This window comes from Macrosteles quadrilineatus, unplaced genomic scaffold (genome assembly GCF_028750875.1).
Source record: "Macrosteles quadrilineatus isolate MER2022 unplaced genomic scaffold, UCM_ALF_1.0 Scaffold_6__1_contigs__length_79288215, whole genome shotgun sequence".
Classification (NCBI taxonomy): domain Eukaryota; kingdom Metazoa; phylum Arthropoda; class Insecta; order Hemiptera; family Cicadellidae; genus Macrosteles; species Macrosteles quadrilineatus.
The window spans coordinates 7,464,313-7,485,048 of record NW_026542599.1 but is presented as its reverse complement, the minus strand read 5'-3'; the positions used below and the strand labels follow the sequence as shown (position 1 = coordinate 7,485,048).

The 20,736-nt window shown below is 38.0% G+C and overlaps 1 protein-coding gene across 1 annotated transcript in view; it reads right to left on the bottom strand.

Annotated features, from left to right (window-relative positions):
• The window catches only part of LOC128996447 (zinc finger SWIM domain-containing protein 5-like), a 126,166-nt gene extending 105,728 nt beyond the window's left edge, over positions 1-20,438 (bottom strand). Inside the window, exon 1 of the mRNA XM_054421780.1 lies at positions 20,087-20,438. Within this exon, the coding sequence (XP_054277755.1) occupies positions 20,087-20,420 (334 nt within the window). The 5' untranslated portion in view covers positions 20,421-20,438. The remainder of the gene's footprint in view (positions 1-20,086) is intronic.
• Between the last annotated feature and the right edge of the window lie 298 nt (positions 20,439-20,736).

Genomic DNA, 20,736 nt, shown 5'->3' with positions numbered 1-20,736 from the left:
TTTGCAGTAGGTAGTACGTCAATGTAATAACACTTTTTACCTGTTTGATGAGCTTTCCAAAAATGTATAACAATATATATTTTAATTTAAATTGTTACCGAATGAAGCCATTTAAATCCATGCTTCAAACAGCCACAAAGCGCACTTAGCGCACCATTCCAACTTGTCCAGTAAATATCTATTCTATATACAGGGTTAGTAAAAAGTGTGGAGACCCCCTGTAAATTTTTTTAACGGCCCATACTAAAAAAACTAAACTCGGCACACCTTTATGGCATGTTATGAAGTACTTTTTGGGAATAAACGCCACTTGATGATCATCCCCAAAATGGGGGATTTTAGGGGAAACTCTAAAATTTCAAATTTTAAGCCCCATTGAGTGACCCCTCATTTTGAAGGTCCTGGTAAAAGAAAGCCAACAACGCAAATTAGAGGTATCTACCTCAATCCAGTAAAAAATGGCAGCCAATTGAAATTCTCAGAAGTTAAATTTAACTTACAGCTTTTCAAGTCTGGAGACCTGAAGATCACAATAAAAGAAAACTAGCAAACTAGAGGTCTCTATCTTAACACAGTAAAATATGGCAGCCAATTTAATATTAAATTGCAAGTTATTTCTGATTTCTAAAGATTTCAATCAGCTTCCATTTTTTACTGGATTGAGATAGAAACCTCTAGTTTGCGTTGTTAGTTTTCTTTGACCAGGACCTTCAAAATGAGGGGCCACTCAATGGGGCTTAACATTTAAAATGTGGTTTTTAAAGGGTTGTTTGAGTTTCCCCCAAAATCCCCCATTTAAAAGTTATTTGCTAAAAGGCTAAGCAACCTCTGAATTTATAGTAATGATAAAATACTGAGTAAGGGATATTTTCGTTAAACTTTGTACAACTAAATCTAGACTTCTACTAGACCGATTTTGTTAATTAATGGGTCATTGGAAAGCCTAATTCATGTAGATTTGCAAATAATTATGAAAGTGTGATTTTATCAAATATTTGTGGTGAAAGTTTCTTTTTTCAAGTTTCTGTTTTCAAGTTTCTATTTGTAGCCAGCTTTTGCCTGCCTTTATTAAGAATTTTCAAAAAATGCATGGTAGTTACTTGTAGTAAATTGTATTCTCTTTCAGAATATCACATCCACTTTGGTAGATTTTCCCTCCATTTAAAAGTTATTGGTAATAAGCTAAGTGATCTACAAATTTTAAGTGGTGAGAAAATACTAAATTGTTTTTTTTTTTAACTTTGTACAACTAAATTGATTGTATAAATTATTGTATAAAGCATTGATTGTATAAATTCACTCCCACCCTTCATTGACGAAGGAACTGACGATGATGAGGGAAAAGAAAGTTGATATGTACTGTATTGTTTATGCCTTACTTAAGTGTTTTTTAACTGTAGGCTAATTAAACCTGTTGAGCATATATTTGCCTTTTCTTATAACTACCGATTACTTAATTTTTAATCCTTGTGAGTACTTATTTTCTTACTATTTTTGTAATTCAGTGTTCTTATTTTGCTTGTTAAACATTCACACAGGGTGTGTAAACAATAAATAAATAAAAAGTAATCATTTAGTAATATTTACTGAACAATTTGGAATGATGTGCTAAGTGAAGCATGGATTTAAATAGCTTCATTCGGTAACAACTTAAATTAAAATATATATTGTTATACATTTTTGGAAAGCTCATAAAATAGGTAAAAAGTTTTGTTTCAAACACATTGACATACGACCTACTGCAAAAACCAGGGTTTGACCTAATCTACAATTTTATGTAAAAAAATAATATTTTTTGTTATATCACAGATATAAACCCACCCAATAGAGATAATACTACATGTAATTTATTAAAGTAAATTTTACGGGGAGTTCAAAGAAAAAATAATTATGCTGATAGCTCGTTTACATCAAAAGATATAGGTGATTTAGTAAAACACTACACTTTCAACCTGGTGTTTTGGGGGAGGGGGGGTTTTAAGGGGAAGCAAGGGGGGGAAATTCGGGGAACTTTCAGAAAACACCCTTCCTATCATACACTATCACCATGTAAAAAATCAGCTTTACATCTTTCATGTCTTTGTTGGCCTTGATTTTTAACTTAAGTTACTGGGCTAATAGCAGCAATTACTGCTTTATAGTTATGTGTAAAAATTTAAAATAAATACACACTTTTTTACACATTCAGTCGCGGTCTTCGCCCAACACGACACATTCAAATACCGCATTAACATTTTAACCTAAAAACAGAACACTAAAAACAATAAACACACAAATACGTAATGTTTTCAGCTGGTATGTTTAAAACAGCTTATAGAAAAACGGTAGCAGTACAGTACTTCCATTAGAAATTGACTGAATCTCTGACGGCCTGTGGTTATAGCCTAATTATCCACGGCCTGTGGTTAGCAGGGGTAATTTTTGTCACTTCTGATATTTTTGATATTCTGATATAATTTGTTTCCACAGGACCTTAAGCTTTAAAATGAATCCTCAACAGCCATTCTACCTTTTACCAAGCTCGGGATATTTAATGGGGACCGATTCGCTTACGGAATTAAATTGATAGATTTAATATCTTTTACGTAATATGACTCAAATTAAATACAAGCATTGACTATTGGATACTGAAGTAGACATCCCATCTAAATGGACCAGCTCTGTAGCCAGTGTTTTGTTAAAAAAGAAAGTAGTAGTGTGAGCCAGCCACATAATGCGCTAGCAACTAAAACTAAAACTATTTTTTACTTGATTTTTTGTATTATTAATAGTCAAAGATATAAGCCAATTCTGTACTTTGTAGTAAACCTATATTTCGAATTATGAATCAAGAAACATGAATTCGTAATGAATACTTGTACGTAAATACATCACTTTTATCGTGCGCAAGGGATTTAATAGAATTAGTTTTTTTATGTTTTTATGATTACAAAGTAATACGATAACTTGTGTATTAATAATTAAATATAAATCATATTACTAATTGTTTCCATCATCATTATCAAATTACTTTCTGGAAGTATCAAACGTACCAATTTAATAACAAATATATTGTTATCATAAAAAACTTACAAGAACTAAGAAATAAATAACCATATCCTAATCTTAAATTTAAAAAACTAGGCCTACATTTTTAAATTTTAGAAAGCAACATCAGACAAAACAAATGGCACCAACGATAATTTACAACAAACGATGTATTGTTTTTAAGGATAGTATAAAGAACCCTGTAACAAATAGAGTAATACTCTAAATGTTAGCATCTGGGGCGAAGCACTCACCACACACTGAGCTCAGCTTAAATGACATACAAAGATTAAAATGACAAAAAATCTTCAAAATTTGTTTAAAACATAGGGTTAGTTATAATCACTCAATAGAACCCTATAGCAATGTAAGTGATCACTGATGTATTTCTGTTGGTTTGTACTAAATAATAACAATTAGTTTTTACTAAGTAAAAGATTTTAAAAAAACGATAGCAATATTTAAGCCAAATGAACTAAATTGCTAAAATAAGCTTTTAGGCTAAATCATATTAGTGATTGTACACAAGGAAATACTTAGTCTTTTGCTCAACTTTTTTCCCCGTAGAAGCCTGGAGAATTTCCCGTCCTCCCTCAACGACTCGCGGGTCAGATAACATGTTTCAAGCGACCCTATTATCTACCTACCAGACCCCCGGGTCAGTTTGAATGATCCAAAACTACCCTCTGACCGCGGATCAGTCTGTATGCAGCCGTGTTCGCAATCAGGAATCCTCCCCACCCCACGGACGACCCCCTCCACCTCGTAGACCCAAACATGTTCGCAGTCTGGACTGTTCGCAATCAGGACTGTTCGCAATCAGGAGGACACCCATAACTCCACTAATTGGCGTTAATGAATGACCAGCTTATTTGTACGCCAGTAATAAACCTACCAGACCTGCCTACGTGTGGACTACAGTGATATATATATAGGAGAGAGGCTATATCTTTAACACGTATTGTAAACATCTAGGCTATACAGTTGCTAAAAATGGAAGAAGTTAACCAGTCGAATGAACATACAATTCAGAAAAGGCCATTGAAGACTCCTAGGCGATTATAGGATATATTTTAACATACATTTAGATACATTTGCAATTAATTATTTCGCCACATTAGGGTAATATATTAACGGGACGTTTTTCATTGTTCAGCAAAGGCCGAGGTTTGAACCGAATTACAATAACGTTGAAACATGCTAATGACGTAGATCCTAGATGTAGGGAGTAGGAAACAACCTTCTGGTATGCTTTTTTTAATTAGGTTGAACCGAAGTGCCAAATGTGTGTCGAGTTCTTACTAATATTATATCATCAGTCGAATATAATATGTGTATGTTGATAGTAAACTTAAAAGGGCCTAAAACTTAAATTAAAATGTCTAAAAAAAACTTAATGCAATGTACAGTATCGTAATATCAATCACAAGCTCTTTCCAGAAATTCAAAGAACTCCCGGGAAAAATCAAGAGCGGAAACGCTTCTTTAGGCTCTGCTGGCTTCATCCAGCTATCTTTAGACTGATTAGTTTTAAATGACGCCTGGCGGTCAGCGATGGATTTGGATAATTTGGAAAATGAAACGTTCCCTTGGTAACGAGTAAATAAGTTGCCTCCGCGGGCAACGGTCCCGAGCTCTTTGGAGCCGTGGAGCCGTGGAATCTCTGCTCCCAGACAAATCGCGGGATCCAGGTAATACTGTAAGGTGCGACACAAGGAACTGTCCACACTATTGTACGGAGGATCTTGCTGATAAAAAACTGTGCCAACGGACAATTGTTATGAATAGAATAACATGTATGTATAAATCCGACTAAGAACAGAAACAGCTTGACCAAGTTTGAACAATTACTTTGTTTAACCTACACAAAAATGTATCCTTTGGTAATATTTTGGATGGATACAGCCCAGTAGCAACAGTTCAGGCTTCAATACGAATAGAGAGGGCCTTTTTACAAGTTATTATCACGCAGTTTCACATTGTAATTTTAATGGGCGTGGAGTCATATTTAGGACGTATGCTTTCTGCGAGGTGATCAGTGTTACACTCCTGCATTTACTTTTTCCATAAGAGATATTTTAAAATTATAGCGCTGATTTTATCATCTCCAATTTTTATGGGTTTGGATACTCAAACATGTAAAAAGTAAAACTATTTTCGATTGAAAAGTGCAAAATTGTCCAAAGTACACAACGAAGCACTGTTCTCTAGTTAATTAAAGCCTGGACCAGTTAATATTGTGTGACAAACTCTACTATAACACTACCTTGTAGACGGCTTTTAATTGGTTCAGTTTGCATTAGTTTGGTGGAAAATTCAGCTTTCAAACCCATCGTTAAAACTTGTCACACGTTGTTGAGTAGGGGGAAATGTCACATGAAAGAGCAAATTTTAGCAAATTTTCATGAAGCAAACTTAATAGAATGGGTGTTGCGGAGACAAATCTTAAACTTTTAGTACTTAAAATAATTTTTTGTTAACTATAGAATTGATATTTTATCGCGTAAGATCGCAATGATAAAAAAACAAAGACAATCAATGTTTTTGATATGCTTAAAAGAATTCCAAATGTTTCCATTCGCAAGATAAGAGCATTAGAAAGAATTTAACCAATGCTCGATGTATCTTAATGATATCCCGCAATAAGAAATTAGTAAATAATTCACATTCTGACGATCAAGAACACTACCTTGTATGGTAGAACGCCAAATGAAATTATCCATACAAGAGGTTAATTTACCTTGTTTACGTCAAGGTAAAAAATTATCTTGATCGAACTATAAGAAAATCAATGAAAGTGACTCGTACAATTTTACACAAAACTCCACCCACTGAAGATGGGGCAGAACTTCAGGCTTCAGGGCTCGATTCCCAAGGGGAAGTAACTGTCTTGACTCTCGCTGCGTAACAAAATCAATTTCCCTAATTCTCTTGTGATTTCGCCAATTTCCAGTTGAATTGACTCCAGGAAAATAAGCATTCGCAACGACCAATCGGTGAAGAAATACCAAGTATGATAGGATCATAGAGACAGTTATGGCTTATGGTACGTCTTTATAGGTATTCTCGAATAATGGAATTACATGAATCCATTGTCATGTATGTATTCATGTATTGTATGTATTCGTTTCCAGTTACGTACTTGGAATTTACGAGGGTTCATTCAATGACAAATTTAAAATATATTAAAAGTACACTTGAGAGTCTCAATAGTTTACCATATTTTTTTGTCTGACTAGACCCTGGTCTTGTTACTGTCTAAAGTAGACATTTTGCTAGAACAGACCATTGTTTGATAGTCCAATGGCAAATGGCATCATACAGAATCGATCCAGGAATTGAATCAGCAACTTTAACAGTTGTAGATGAGTATCTAAAACCACTTAACTACCCAGGAGATTTAAAATTTCTGAAATGTTGTATTAAATCCTAAAATTTAAAACAGTAGGCTACATTCAATTATTGTGACTAGCACCCACAAATTTCACAGAAAAACTTTCTTTTTTCCGATCAATACAAAGGCGTACCAAGTTTAGTTCCCGCAATAAATTCAGCAACCCAACCCCGAAGACAATGAAAAGCACAACTAATACTCGGCGATCGATAGGAAAATGTTGTCTTAAACTGCTCAGTGATGCGGGCAAATAAAAGTGGGGGCCTTAATTAAATGCCGCACATTCTGAACTGTCGTGGTGTAGGGGGGAGGATCGATATTGTACGGCCTGTAGCTACAGCGTACTATACAGCTCGTACAGACACGACGTGCATCTACAGCGTAACTCTACAGCTCTGTATACAGACACTACGTACATCTACAGCGTAACTCTACAGCTCTGTATACAGACACTACGTACATCTACAGCGTAACTCTACAGCTCTGTGTACAGACACAACGTACATCTACAGCTCTGTATACAGACACTACGTACATCTACAGCGTAACTCTCAGCTCTGCGTTCAGACTAGACGTGACGACGTACTCTGCAGCGTAACTCTACAGCTCTGTGTACAGACACAACGTACATCTACAGCTCTGTATACAGACACGACGTACACCTACAACGTAACTCTGCAGCTCTGTGTACAGACACAACGTACATCTACAGCTCTGTATACAGACACGACGTACACCTACAACGTAACTCTGCAGCTCTGTGTACAGACACAACGTACATCTACAGCTCTGTATACAGACACGACGTACACCTACAACGTAACTCTGCAGCTCTGTGTACAGACACAACGTACATCTACAGCTCTGTATACAGACACGACGTACACCTACAACGTAACTCTGCAGCTCTGTGTACAGACACAACGTACATCTACAGCTCTGTATATAGACACGACGTACACCTACAACGTAACTCTGCAGCTCTGCGTTCAGACTAGACGTGACGACGTAGGCCTACTCTGCAGCGTAACTCTACGCGACGTAGAGATAGATTAGTGTAACTCTACAGCTCTGCGTTCAGACTAGACGTGACGACGTACTCTGCAGCGTAACTCTACGCGACGTAGAGATAGATTAGTGTAACTCTACAGCTCTGTGTTCTGGGACAACAACGTACATCTACAGCGTTTGTAACTCTACAGCTCGGTGTACAGACATTACGTACATCTACATTACATTTACATTACATTTACATTTGTTGTTGTCATGAGAGCCGAAGCCCCCTGACTGCTTACCCGGTACCTATCCTTCAGGACATACCCGGGCCCCATGATGTAGGCCGAAGCTTACGCATCAACCTTTAGCACATCATGGGCGGATGACTTAAGGTCATCAGGCTCGCCGGCTGCCGAAGCAGACCCTTCGGAAAGAGGGTTGCCCCTCAATCCTAACCAGGGATTCCGGCTGCTTGTTTAAGCGTCACTCCACCTGGGTTCCACTAGGTCGGAACCTAGAGGTCCATAGTAGAGCGCCCCGACGCATTTAGTGCAAGCAACACTCGGGACCTATCTCATCCCTGACAGGCAGAACCCGCCATCTATAGCCAGGAGGAAGGGGACCATCAGCACGCTGACGGGGGGAACCCCAACCTCCCATTTACACCGCTGCCCGATCGAGGCCTAACCCATTGCTGGGAACCAGAGATATCCAGAGCGATAGATCCCCAGATACCCCTGGCGGGCTCGGACCCAGCACCCGATCTACTTCGTTTGCCCGTCAGACCCAACATCACTGCCAGGCCATCAGGGTTTCCCAAAAGGAGGCAGGTATAGAAGTGGGACCCACCCGGATGAACCTATCCACCAGAGGTGGCGACACCCTTAACTCAATTGAGGTTCCGGGAAGAACCCCCCACACTCAAGATAACCATACCGTCCGTGCTCAGAGACAGGGATAGGTTTGCATAAGTACCTACAAACCGTTGCCCTCACACTGCGGAAAGTTACGTTGCCCTTGAGTGTCCCCGTGAGCTGCGGGTACTTGCCCGTTTTCACCTCCAGGAAAGGTTACTTCCAAAGTCGAGGATTTGCCCACTGAATGCTGGTCGCACACAACAAGCAGGCCGAAGCCCAAAGAACCACAGACACAGGTAGGTTAGAGATTATGATGTACTTCCATCTCTCCTAGAGCTAAACACCCCTCCATCCTGGATAAAGGAATGTCACTGGGACCCGATGCCCAGTCGACCATGTCTGTGGCCAACTTGAAAATGCCGATACCAACACGGAGCATTTACCTCCCCTCTGGGGGCTAGGTATTTCACCTCCCAGGACGAGGCTACTTCCAAAGTCGAGGATATGCCTCACAAAATGTCAGTCGAACACAACAGGTAGGACTCAGTCACAACCACAGTTACAGGTAGATGAGGAGAGGCGGAATTAACGGCATCACTGAGAGCTAAACACCCCCCCCCACCCTGAATGGAGGGAATGTCACTGGAGGCTCCCCCTAAGGGGCTGGCGCTTACCAGTCGTCCATAACTGTGGTCTACCTGAAGTGCCGGGTCTGACACCGGGCAGTTACCTCCCCTCTGGGAGAGCTAGGGTCCGCGTGGTCGCCCAGGCCACGAACCCACGCAAGCGTGAGCCCCCTGCGGTTACGTACATCTACAGCGTAACTCTACAGCTCTATGCTCAGACACGACGTACATCTACAGCTCTGCGTTCAGACACTAGAACTAATGACGACGTACTCTGCAGCATAACTCTGCACGACGTACAGATAGATTAGTGTAACTCTACAGCTCTGTGTTCAGGAACAACGTACATCTACAGCCTGAGCGTAACTCTACAACTCTGGGTACAGACACGACGAACATCTACAGCGTTAACTTTACAGCTCGGTGTACAGACACGACGTACATCTACAGCGTTCGTAACTCTACAGCTCTGTGCTCAGACATTACGTACATATAAACAGAAACGACGAGAATATCAAAGTCTAGAGATTTCTTAGGAAAGCAAATGTGTGAGTCACTGAGCTACATAGATTCCAACTGAGTCACTGGTTTGTTGATTACATGGTCGTTAACTCGTTGACAACTAGCTTATGTTCATGTGTATGTTCTGTACAGTATTTAAGAAGTACTTAAGATAACCTATGTTATAAACATTATAGCTGAATGAATAGTGGTCCTTACTGCTTCCTAATAAAAAAAAGAAGCACAATGTAAGACTATTTACTATAAATTTTAGTGTACCATACTTTTGCAGCTTTTGTCCTCAGTGGCTCTGGTACCAAATAGTTTGTTTAAAATCTCGCACCATTGAAAGAGTGTATGAAAAATGCTTTAGTGCCGACTGCCGAAAGAAGGGTGGGTGGTCTACGATATCCGGCTCTGTATCCGGCTCTGATGGATTTGGTATTATAGTATCACACCAAATACACTAAATATGCCTTTTTTTATTTGAGTGCTACAGGACGAAATTTACGGTATTTGACGCTGAAAAAGCATGACTTGGTGGTTCAGGGCCCATAATCCTCCTCAGATTTAAGACAAAAAAATCTACTGACGCTTAACTGTATCATTGACTCGTTTTCTTGTCACAATCCATACCGAATCCTTTGTACCTAGTCGAGCCAAAACAACGGTACAGTTTGATTCCATAGTCAGCCAGACTGTAGGCCTACGTCGCACAGTGGAGGCCAGAACGCTATTAAGACAACCGGTCCTACCACCGAAATGGCCGCGACGGGCCCTGACTGCCTCATAATTACTGGTATCTATAAAATCATAAACACCGCCTCACTGCGACTATAGTGCGAGCGATCTAACTTGGAGGCTCAAGGTGTGCAGTCGTATGAAGACATACCCAACAAAACAGGACAGTCGTACCAGTTGGGGACAGTCGTACCCAACAAAACATGTTTGTGACGTAGATACTAGTTTGAGACCTAGAATGTGAAGCTGTATCACAATTCCTTCCGAAATTCACAAAATATAGCACTGGGATTATACAGCTAATTATGTAATTCACTTTTGTAATGCGTGCCATAACAGAATAAATATACTGTAAATAACAGAATTTGGCCCAAAATTGAAATACAAAAGTTACTTTTAATAATAATTGTTGTATAATTGAGTTGAGATGAGAAAATTCAGAGACAACTTTCACGTCAATCCTGATCACCCTGTGCCACTTCGGTTGTTATAATAATTAAGTTTAATTAACAGAAGGTCTCAATAAAGCAAATATCCAAAACACGAGTGAAAAGTTAAAACGTTTAAGTCCAGAAGTAATTAATTAATTAGGGTCCATATAATTAGCTCGCTATTTCTAGTTGAAACCCCTTTAACTAGTAAATTTAAAACATACAAACATAATTATACTACAGCACTTAATTTTTAGACAATTAATTTCGAATCTCAACGGTTCTTGGTTCCAACAACAATGCATGAAGTATTAGATTAAACGTATACGTCTACAACACACTGTTTAATTCAAAGTAAACATCAGTAAACAATTAGGCCTAGCGCTTAAGTAATTTTAAGACACATATGTTACCAATAAAGTGTTCCTTAGCTAGGAAAATTCATTGAAAGCTCAGCGATCAATGGACTACATAGTTTTGGACCATCCGACTCATGATAAAAACTAACCATCTTAACTTTATGATCAACCAAAGCTACCTAACTAGACGTCAAAATAATAACATCTTAGAATAAAAATCATCGAGTCACTAACATAACCGTATTTTCATTTGAATCCATCATACCAATCATCGATGCCCACAAGAATACTCGGAATCGACCACTTCACCACAATATGAATTCAGAAAAACCGCAAAAAGTGGCTTACTCAGACGGCGTGCGTGATGACGTCATCGCAACAGAGACGGAAATACTGGACTGGTCATTGGGCAGGCTGATGAAACAAGTAGAATCTACACATGTTTACCTGATGACGGTATAGAGTTCTGTATAGAGTATTTTGATTATTGTGTATTCGTCAACCGTTATTTCTTTTACTGTGTTTCACTGTGCTTAAAATACTGCATACGTGAGTCCGCACTTGTTAGTTTGGTGGAGGATTCTTTAGGAATGAAACATTTTTTATTCAGTTTTATTTTTACTTACGTCAGTCGATAGTACCGGGCTCCAGCTAAGCAATGTAATTACATGTAAACCTAGTGTTGGGAGCCACACATTGTCTGTAAAAATGTTTAGTAATTAATTTAAGTACTAAGTCTGGCCATTTGGATGTTCCTTAAATGTTTATTTTCCTATAGAGAATTCAAAGTAGTGTTAACGTATTATGCAAAGTTCGTGGCGAAGAACCTTAATAATATGGAATGTACCACTTTACAAGCGTAGCTTTCTGAAGATCGTGCGATTGTATTTGTGCGTGTGGATATCTACGTACGGCAGGTCTACGTGCTGTTAGTCAGCTACGATTCCATCAGTTAAAGAATCGCTAAATATTGTAAATTTTACAAAGACTTACTTTTCCAACTGCTTGTTCATGTTTATGGTACTTTTGTTGTCCCATTATTTTTAAATCAAGGATACTAAAGAGTTCTTCAACTTGAGAATATCCTATTCCAACTGACATTGCAGCCCAGGCCAACGCATCGTTTATGTCTTCCTTATCAGTTGCTGGAGAAGTTGTTACGGAAAACTCTTTTTCGCAATTATCACAGTAGTACACCAGTGTTGAGTACAGACCATTACAGATTTCTTTCTTTAATTTGTATTTCCCCATAGTGCATTTATTAGGATGGGATGCAATAATTTCCATTTGTGAGGAAAAATGGTCAATATCCACAATTCTTCTTCCCTTTAATAAAACCTTTTCCGTGTCGACTGATCTCTCCACTGTTAGAGGGGGGAAATAATCTGGGTCGTCAACGACCATTTCATCTTCATCGCTGTCCTCAACTGTCATCTGAAGATCATCATTGAGCTTGAAAGGTGAATTCGGATCTGAATTTTTGACTTTTAGACAACTACGACTATGGTTGGGGATTGCATTCGTCTCAAGTTCCGCAAGCTCTAAAATTGAATTTGAATCATTGAGCATTGAGCTTTGTGTATTTGTTTCTTGAGCCGCAAGCGTTTCATGCCTAAAAAAAGAGAAGATATTTTCTGTAGTAATTTGTTTGTACCCAAATATTTGATGTTATTGCTATTATACAGAAATGTTAAAGCAGGGCCAAATCAAACGGGTTTTCCATAAGCCCAAAATATTTTTCCACCCGTAGTTTTGAGTAAAGTCACAAACAAATAATTCAGTGATATTATCAACAAAAATATATAAACACAAAAATAAGCGAAAAAAATCAGTAAAACTATCTGTTCCCCCGCAAAACTTTGCGGGAATTACATATGTTAAAATGTAATTAAAATTCAAGATAACTTAATTTTTAACTGTAATTATATTACGGCACATTTATAACACACACGGCCCTCCTTATAACACACACGGCTAATAATTTTTAATTATCGTGGCATAATATATCCTAAATTGTTTGCAAAAATGGCCAAGTGTGAAAAGCGATCGTGCGTTACATATAAGCTTGGCCGTTTTTGCAAACAATTTATAAACTTTAAGAACAATAAATGTTTAGTATCCTGTTCTAAACGTAGTAAACTCCCATCTATGATAATAGGATATAGTTATTGGAGCTCATAGGCATAATGCAAAAAGGTTATCCAGCAATGATCAATTGAAAACAAGTACTTCTTTATCATTATAATATGTTGAACAACAATTTATAACTGGTTATGACACCTATGGTCAAAATTATGTTAATTATCTAGTATATTATAATGCATGAGAGCAGAAGTTGTCAGACCTACCTGGTTTGTTCTAGAAGTCTATTAAAAATGTCTTCACTTGTTTCATCAGGAGCATTTGACGTTTTTTCCCTTTGTCTTGCTATGAAAAGTTTCATAGATCTAGAACGCTTGCCACGTTTTCGATAAATTCTTCCTTTGTAAGGCATTTTTATTAAATGAAACTGGTATCAGTTCTCTATAATTATAAGGATTAAACAAATAAGCCCACTCAATTTTTAAAATTTAATTAATAATTTTAAACAATTAATTATAAAGGTATTGTTTTATGTCACTGCACAACAATATACTCTATTCCACTTTTACTTTTCAGTACAGAATTTCCCTAAGCCGTGAAAAATTTGACGGCTTAGGCAGTGGCGTACCCAGGATTTAATTTCGGGGGGATATAGTTTTGAAGGATGGGATAGACCGGGGGGGTTTGGGGGGTATGGAATTTGTACATTTTGTATAAAAAATTGCTAATTTAAACAATTGTAGAGGGTAATATTTATCTTTAATTAGTAATTTAATTAGATTAGTAATTTTTGAGGTTGAGTCGAGTTGAGTTTTAAAAAAACTCACAAGTTTAAGCTTTTTTTAGTCGGGTTTTTAAAGAAAGAAAGGAATTATAAGGGATTATAAGGCCTATTTCTAATCACTTATTAACAAATTAAACTTACATTTATGTAGCTAACTCATTTTAAAATTATGTTTATAACTTTTCTTTTAAGTTAAAAAATTCCAAATAACTCAAATTGGGACAAAATGTTAACATATTCTGAAAGTAGGAGTTTATTGATCTTACCTTAAAGAGTTTTAATATCAGTTGCACATTATCGGTACCATCGATCGATGACGGCCGAATATCGGATAAACGTCATAAAAAACGGCCGCATAACTAAATCGTGCGTACCAAACCCCGGGTAAACGGCGGGAGTAACTACTCGGCTTGAACTATAATTTGTATTTTTTCTTTTTCAAAATTTCGGGGGGGGATATATTTCCTTCATCCCCCTCCTGAGTACGTCACTGGGCTTAGGAATTATAAACCATAATCCAATTTGTCAGCCATTAGTTTAATTAATATTACAATTTATGCTGTAGTTCGCACCAAGTGCTGCAGGCTAATCTGTGTAAAATTTTCTATAGGCATGTTTTCCAAAAGAAATATTAATAATTAATTGGAAATTTGCTTTAAATACTGGAAATGATTTGGGTAAACATCCGTAATGCCTCTATACTGACAAGTAAACGAGGAATTGAGTATACTTTACCATAAGCGCACTACTAAGCACCGCTACATTATCACCACACAACACTACACTATTTCAAACAATAACCTGTGTCACTACATTTGAATAAATTCTCAACACATCACCAAGAACACTCAACGTTTTGCTCACGAAATGCTATGTACACGCCAACGAGCCGAGAGCGTGCGGTCGGTGCGGCGCCGTGGCTGAGTCATCAGCGGAGGAGAAAGTGAGGAGTGGTGGGGGCACGGAGCGCTCTGGGTTGCAGGCTGAGCAGTGCGGGCGTTACAGCGGAAATATCTTTTGACTTTACAGCCTACAAATATTAATATTTAAAAATAAATTAAATTCCTATACATTCCTTAGATTTAACTTCCTGGTCTAAAATATTTTTCTTTTCAATTAGCTCATAATTTATATTTTTTATTTTACAAATAAAGCAGCACGTAAAATTGATTTTCATTTTTTTTACACATAAATACTTTTAGACCCTGTAGTACAATATCATTGATTAATACCCCAAATTTCACATTCTTAACTCAAACCGTTTTTGAGATAAAGTCAAAAGAGTGAGTGCCAAATCGCCTATTTCAAAGACCTGTTAACAAAAAAGTAGCCATAAAAAAATTCCAAAAAAAATATTTGTTTGCTTCTAAACCTTATATTGACAACTTACATTATTAAAAAGTTTGAAATTCCACCATGACCAAAAATCATTGCACCACCTTAAAGTCTTTTCTCCAGCACCCTAAGGATAGCAGCGGGGACAGCGGCGGATTGTTACATCTACATAATCCAAATTCTTCAAAAAATGGCATTAAGAATCATTGAGAACCTACAACCACAAGAGCATTGTAAACCATACTTCGTTAAAAACAAAATCCTTACCGTTCCAAACCTATACATCCTTGAAGTTGTAAACCTCCTAAAACTAAACCCCCCAAAGCTTAGGGAAAACTGCCACAAATATAGCTTGAGAAACACAAAAACAAACTTCGATATCCAACAACACAGATTGTCAAAAACCAGCAAAATACCCCAAATCATGGGGTCAAAAATCTTTAATGCTCTCCCAGAACATATAAAACAAATCAAATCTCCAAAACCTTTTTTTAAATCACTCAAAGAATATTTAGTCCAGAAACCATTCTACAAATTAGATGAGTTCTTTGAAGAGCATACTGCTCACCACAAAGATAGGCTTTAAAATAAACCCACTTTACACCATACACACACACATTAACACTACAATAACACAACAAAAAAAGAAGATGACGATTCCCTAGTCTCTACGACTACGGAGAAGAGGACCAAGGTAAAAGGTAAAAGGTAAGGTAAAGCACTAAATCACATACCTATATCTTGACAGTCACTTTACAGTATTTAATTCAAGCCACAGGCCATACATCCATTACTCCTGAGATATTTGCCTCCTAATAAATTCGGGTTGATGAAGGTTTGCTGTATTAATGCCATTAATGGTAAGCCAATGTAAATCGAATTATCGTTACAACAGAACATTCCATATTGGTTTCAAGAAACACTTCTACAAGTACAAATTCAACGTAGGCCTACAGTAATAGATTGTTGTTCTCATATTGATTACCACCCTTTTGGATCTATTGTAGAAAATGCTGAAGTAGGCCTATGTTCTGTCCAATTTATAGACTACAAAAGAGCGTTTCATTATTTTATCCATATATTAACAAAAACACTACCATGGACAAAAGACATTACATAGTACCCTAATTAGTAAGACCATAGATAAAACATAGGTACATAGTAGATTTATCATCCTTATGGAACAGCAAGCCAATTTTATTGTTAGTCCTGTCCGGTGCACTGCAGAGGTCGTGTTTTGTTTACAATTTGTTTCTTGGCATTCCAGTCATTTAAAACCCCGTTTAACCAAATATTAACGATCTAATCGTAAAAAATAACTCATCCACTAGTTAGGCCTATATAACCGAACAGTAAAGCTCAAATCATGAAATTAACTAAGGCCGGTTTTATGCACCGCGACAGTCGCGTGTCGCGTGTCGCGGCGCGACTCAAGTTCTATTGAGTTAAATGGGAGCATTTATGCACCGCGACAGCGACAAACTGCCGCGGAGCGACTCTAAATACCCGCGACAGGTTTTAGAATCGCAGCTTCAAAAAATGTGTCGCGCGCGGTTCAAGTTCTATTGGATCAAATGGGCACGTTTATGCACCGCGACAGTCGCGGCGCGACAGTAGTATTTTTCATACTCCACGTGGTATATTCTCCATATATTTATATTGATTAATGTTAATAATTAGTATATAAATGAGTTCTTTACTCTTTATTTGTAATATAAATTACATGATTATATTATGTAATGACATTTTTAAGAGGGTTGACCCAATTCCAACTGTAAATTGTATGTGTTGTTTAAATAACTGGGGTATTGTCATCAACGTGTACAACACTACAGGGTCTATATTTAAACAACTTAATAATCACTTCTACATCAAAACACAACACACAACATTGGATTGAGAACAGACTGATTTCTTTAATTCCCCCACCACCGGATGCGAGTTTATGCGACAAAAAAGTGTCGCTGTCGCGTGACATTTTGGTCAGCCGCAAGACGTGGCGCGACTCGCGACTGTCGCGGTGCATAAAACCAGCCTAATAGAAACATAATTTCGTCAACACTAACAATCAGTGTCACCGGACATGAACTAGACACGAAAAACGAGCTTCAAAAATTACAATGGGATGGGAAGTCTACTTGTGCTGGTTAGTCCGGTAAAACCGACTCTTAAATAAAAGAGAAACAACTTGGCTATTCGATATCATCATTCTAATCTTAAATTCCAACCTAAAACACAGAACTGCGTAAGCTTTCACAATCTTAACCAACCACGAATATTCTCACTCTACAAAGACGTCTACGCAATCAATTCGCTCCATAAATTAAATAGTTTTAGGCTAATTACCCAGAGCAAATTGCAGTTCAGAGGTTATCTCTGCCTAGACTACGCTATCTAATCAACAGCGCTGTGACAGGAATGTATCAAGATAACCCGATATGGTTAATTAACGAACCGATCACAGTGGAGATCTTTCACACAGCGTACAACCCAGCTTCAGTGGGGCAACCGTGAGAAATCGGGGGAATAGACAGAGATATGCTGGAGTTTGTGGAACAAGGTTACGGGGGTAAAATATTGTTGTATAACTATAGTTATAGCATGTGATTATACATGGAGAGTGATACGTTTAGGCTTTTTATTTATTTCCCAACGGATTGCACCTTTTTACAAAATATGTGTGTACAATTGAGATGGCATTTGCAATATTACTAATTAGAGAAGTAATAACAATGGTAATAACAAAGTGATAATAAATAGTAATAATAAGTAGCTTTGTAACATGGTTTATCTAGACCGATCTAGACCTAATATAAAACACACTAGTAGATTTCTCATCCTAATGGAACAGCTGTGAAGCATTCATAGGCCTACATATTATACATATCGAGTCATGATGAGGCTAAACATAATTTTCTATGGAACTATATATCCATAGAACCAGCCATATAACAAAACATCTTTGAGACCAAACCTAAACATATGGCTACAGTACCTACAATCTTAGCCATATCTAAGAACTCAGGCCACTCAAACGCCAAACGTTAGTAATTATGACACATAAGCTACTACTTTTTGGTATGACGTAATTCCTATTAAGTTTTTTTCAAATACCCCAAATCAATTAGAAAGTTTGATAGACATTTCCAAATTACTGCAACCCTGTGTTACCTGTACGGTCGTAGCCTTCCAATTCACGAGCCTTAATAAACTGCATCTCGAAAAAATTGTTGTAGGCCTATATCCTAAACTAAACAATCTTACAAGGATTTCAACAAAATTAACGGAGCGTTCAAGCAACAATCTAATTGTAGGAAGGGCCCAGATACAATTTTGACAACACTTCTTTTCATCAGAAGTCCAACCAACATCCATCGTATTTAATCCAAGCCCCAGTGTCAATTTAGACGTACCAGTCAACTCCCAATTATTTTAATTTTTTAATTAAAATTTTAACAATTCCAGCAACAAATCAACGAGTCCCAGAGGACGTGACTATATTATTTATGGTCCATATTAGACAGCTGATTAAACATTTCAAAAAACCTTGCAGCCCAGCCACCAGCAATCGTAGCACAATCTGGACGAAACTCCCCATTGGCCATTTTGACAAAACAGCATCCACCTCAGAAGATTTGAAAAGGGAAAGACGCGAACCCCCGAATGACTATCAGAATCCTCGAATACCATCCCCGGGCGGGGGCAGGGCCCTGGGAGACGGAGGCTGAGAGGTTTTTTGCCCCCGGGGGCAACAAAGAGCGCCGAAAGGGAATTTAAACACGGCGGGCCCACCTGGTACGGCCGTTCCGAAAACATCGACCCGGTCGCAACAGGTTTTCTGGGAAGCAGGGCCGGGGTGATTTAAAAGGATAATTTTAAGATTTAAATTATCCTATGTTGATGGAAATGCAAATTTTAGAAGAATTAATGTGTGTTAACGTATATGCTAAATTTAATGTATTTAGTATTAAATTTCTTCAGGTTTAACTTAGTAAAAGTACGTTAATATTGAAGCTTTTATTAATTACAGTTTTAGCAATCAAAAGAAATAGCTCACGGAATTCGCCGAGTATTCTGAGAAACTGCGATTCATGTTAGAGCAATTGCACCTTAGGATTCACGTTACGGAGTATTTTGTACACAATTAGATCCGGATGATTGCATTATATTTCGTGACTTATATTTTTTTCTTGTGTGCAAGTAATGCTGAATTTTCGAAGTTATGCGTAGAATTAAATAATAGACGCCCAATACAACTGTAAAATACAAAAATAAATCCCTGAAGAAAACGTCTAAAAGGCGACTCGTCGATCGAACCGTGTACTCCTTACATTTTGCCCTCTGCATATGACAAATTCTTTTATGTAGGATATGCTTAATAAACGACACGAGAAGTAGACTACTAACCCAAGTTTTATTGTACAAGTAAAACAAAAGCTATTTCACCTTCATTTTGTATCTTATTGAGTAATTTTGCTTATCTTTCACTTAATACAATCCCCTAAAACATTACTGGACCCCCTGCATACCTGGTTATTACAAAAGGATCTAATAGAATCTTTAAATTAAGTGCCTTACTTACTCGAATGACTCGTTTTAAAGAACAAGCCCAGGCACGGCGCGTACAGAGTAAAGTTTACCTGCTGTAGTTGTAACTGTATTATTTGGTTCACAAAATACGCCTAAGCGAGAAGAAAAATGTATGTTGAACTCGATCTAACCCTCTAGAATCCTAATGTGGAATGAAATGAGTCTTGTGGACTATACCAAAGATCTGTAGTCAGCTTATTGTCCATGCGTGATCTTACCATCAGGTAGGAATCTTTCTCATTGTTTTGCTACACGTTATTTTACCAGGAATCCACCTACTCCCTCATGCCTTTACCCCTATCTCTGGAAACATAACCAAAAATGCACCAAGACATCTAACCTCTACTAGTATTGTCTACTCACCAACTTGAAGGACTCCATCTACACATCCACTCTCCAGCAGTTTTAATCCTTTGTAAAAACTAAGGTTCTGATGTTCTCCACTAGCACTCACTGGGGTCACCCGCGATAACGACGAGTACATGCAAATATCTCTTTCATCCCTCGGGAACGACCAGAAGATTATCCTGCGCTGCACAGGCTCCGGGATACGGTCGTACCGCTCCTCTATCCTCTGGAAGGGGATGTTTTCTGCCACTATCTTGGCCGTGATGTCCAGCAGAGAGTCCGGCCTTCTAGTTTGGAAGCCATTGTCTTGGCCTACGCGCGAACAGCACTGCCTCTTGGCTGAGGACATCACTCACTGACGACCCGCCGCGCGCGACAGCCGTAGTGTAACTGAGCATGCGCCGGGTCACGTGGTCTACGATTACCCCCACCACCTCACTGCGAGAGTCGATTGTTGCGGTCGATTGTCGAAAGTCGAGTAATCGGTTGGTATGGTTTTAGCTGAACGAACTCCGTTTATTACAGTGTAATTTGGTAAATTATGCTTCTCGCTTCTGTATTACAAATAGCCTACTCCTCAGTCCTCCTGAACGGCTGAAGCGATACGCACGAAATTTGCCGCGGTCACAGTAACCAACTATGGTACAAATCGAACTACAGAGCTT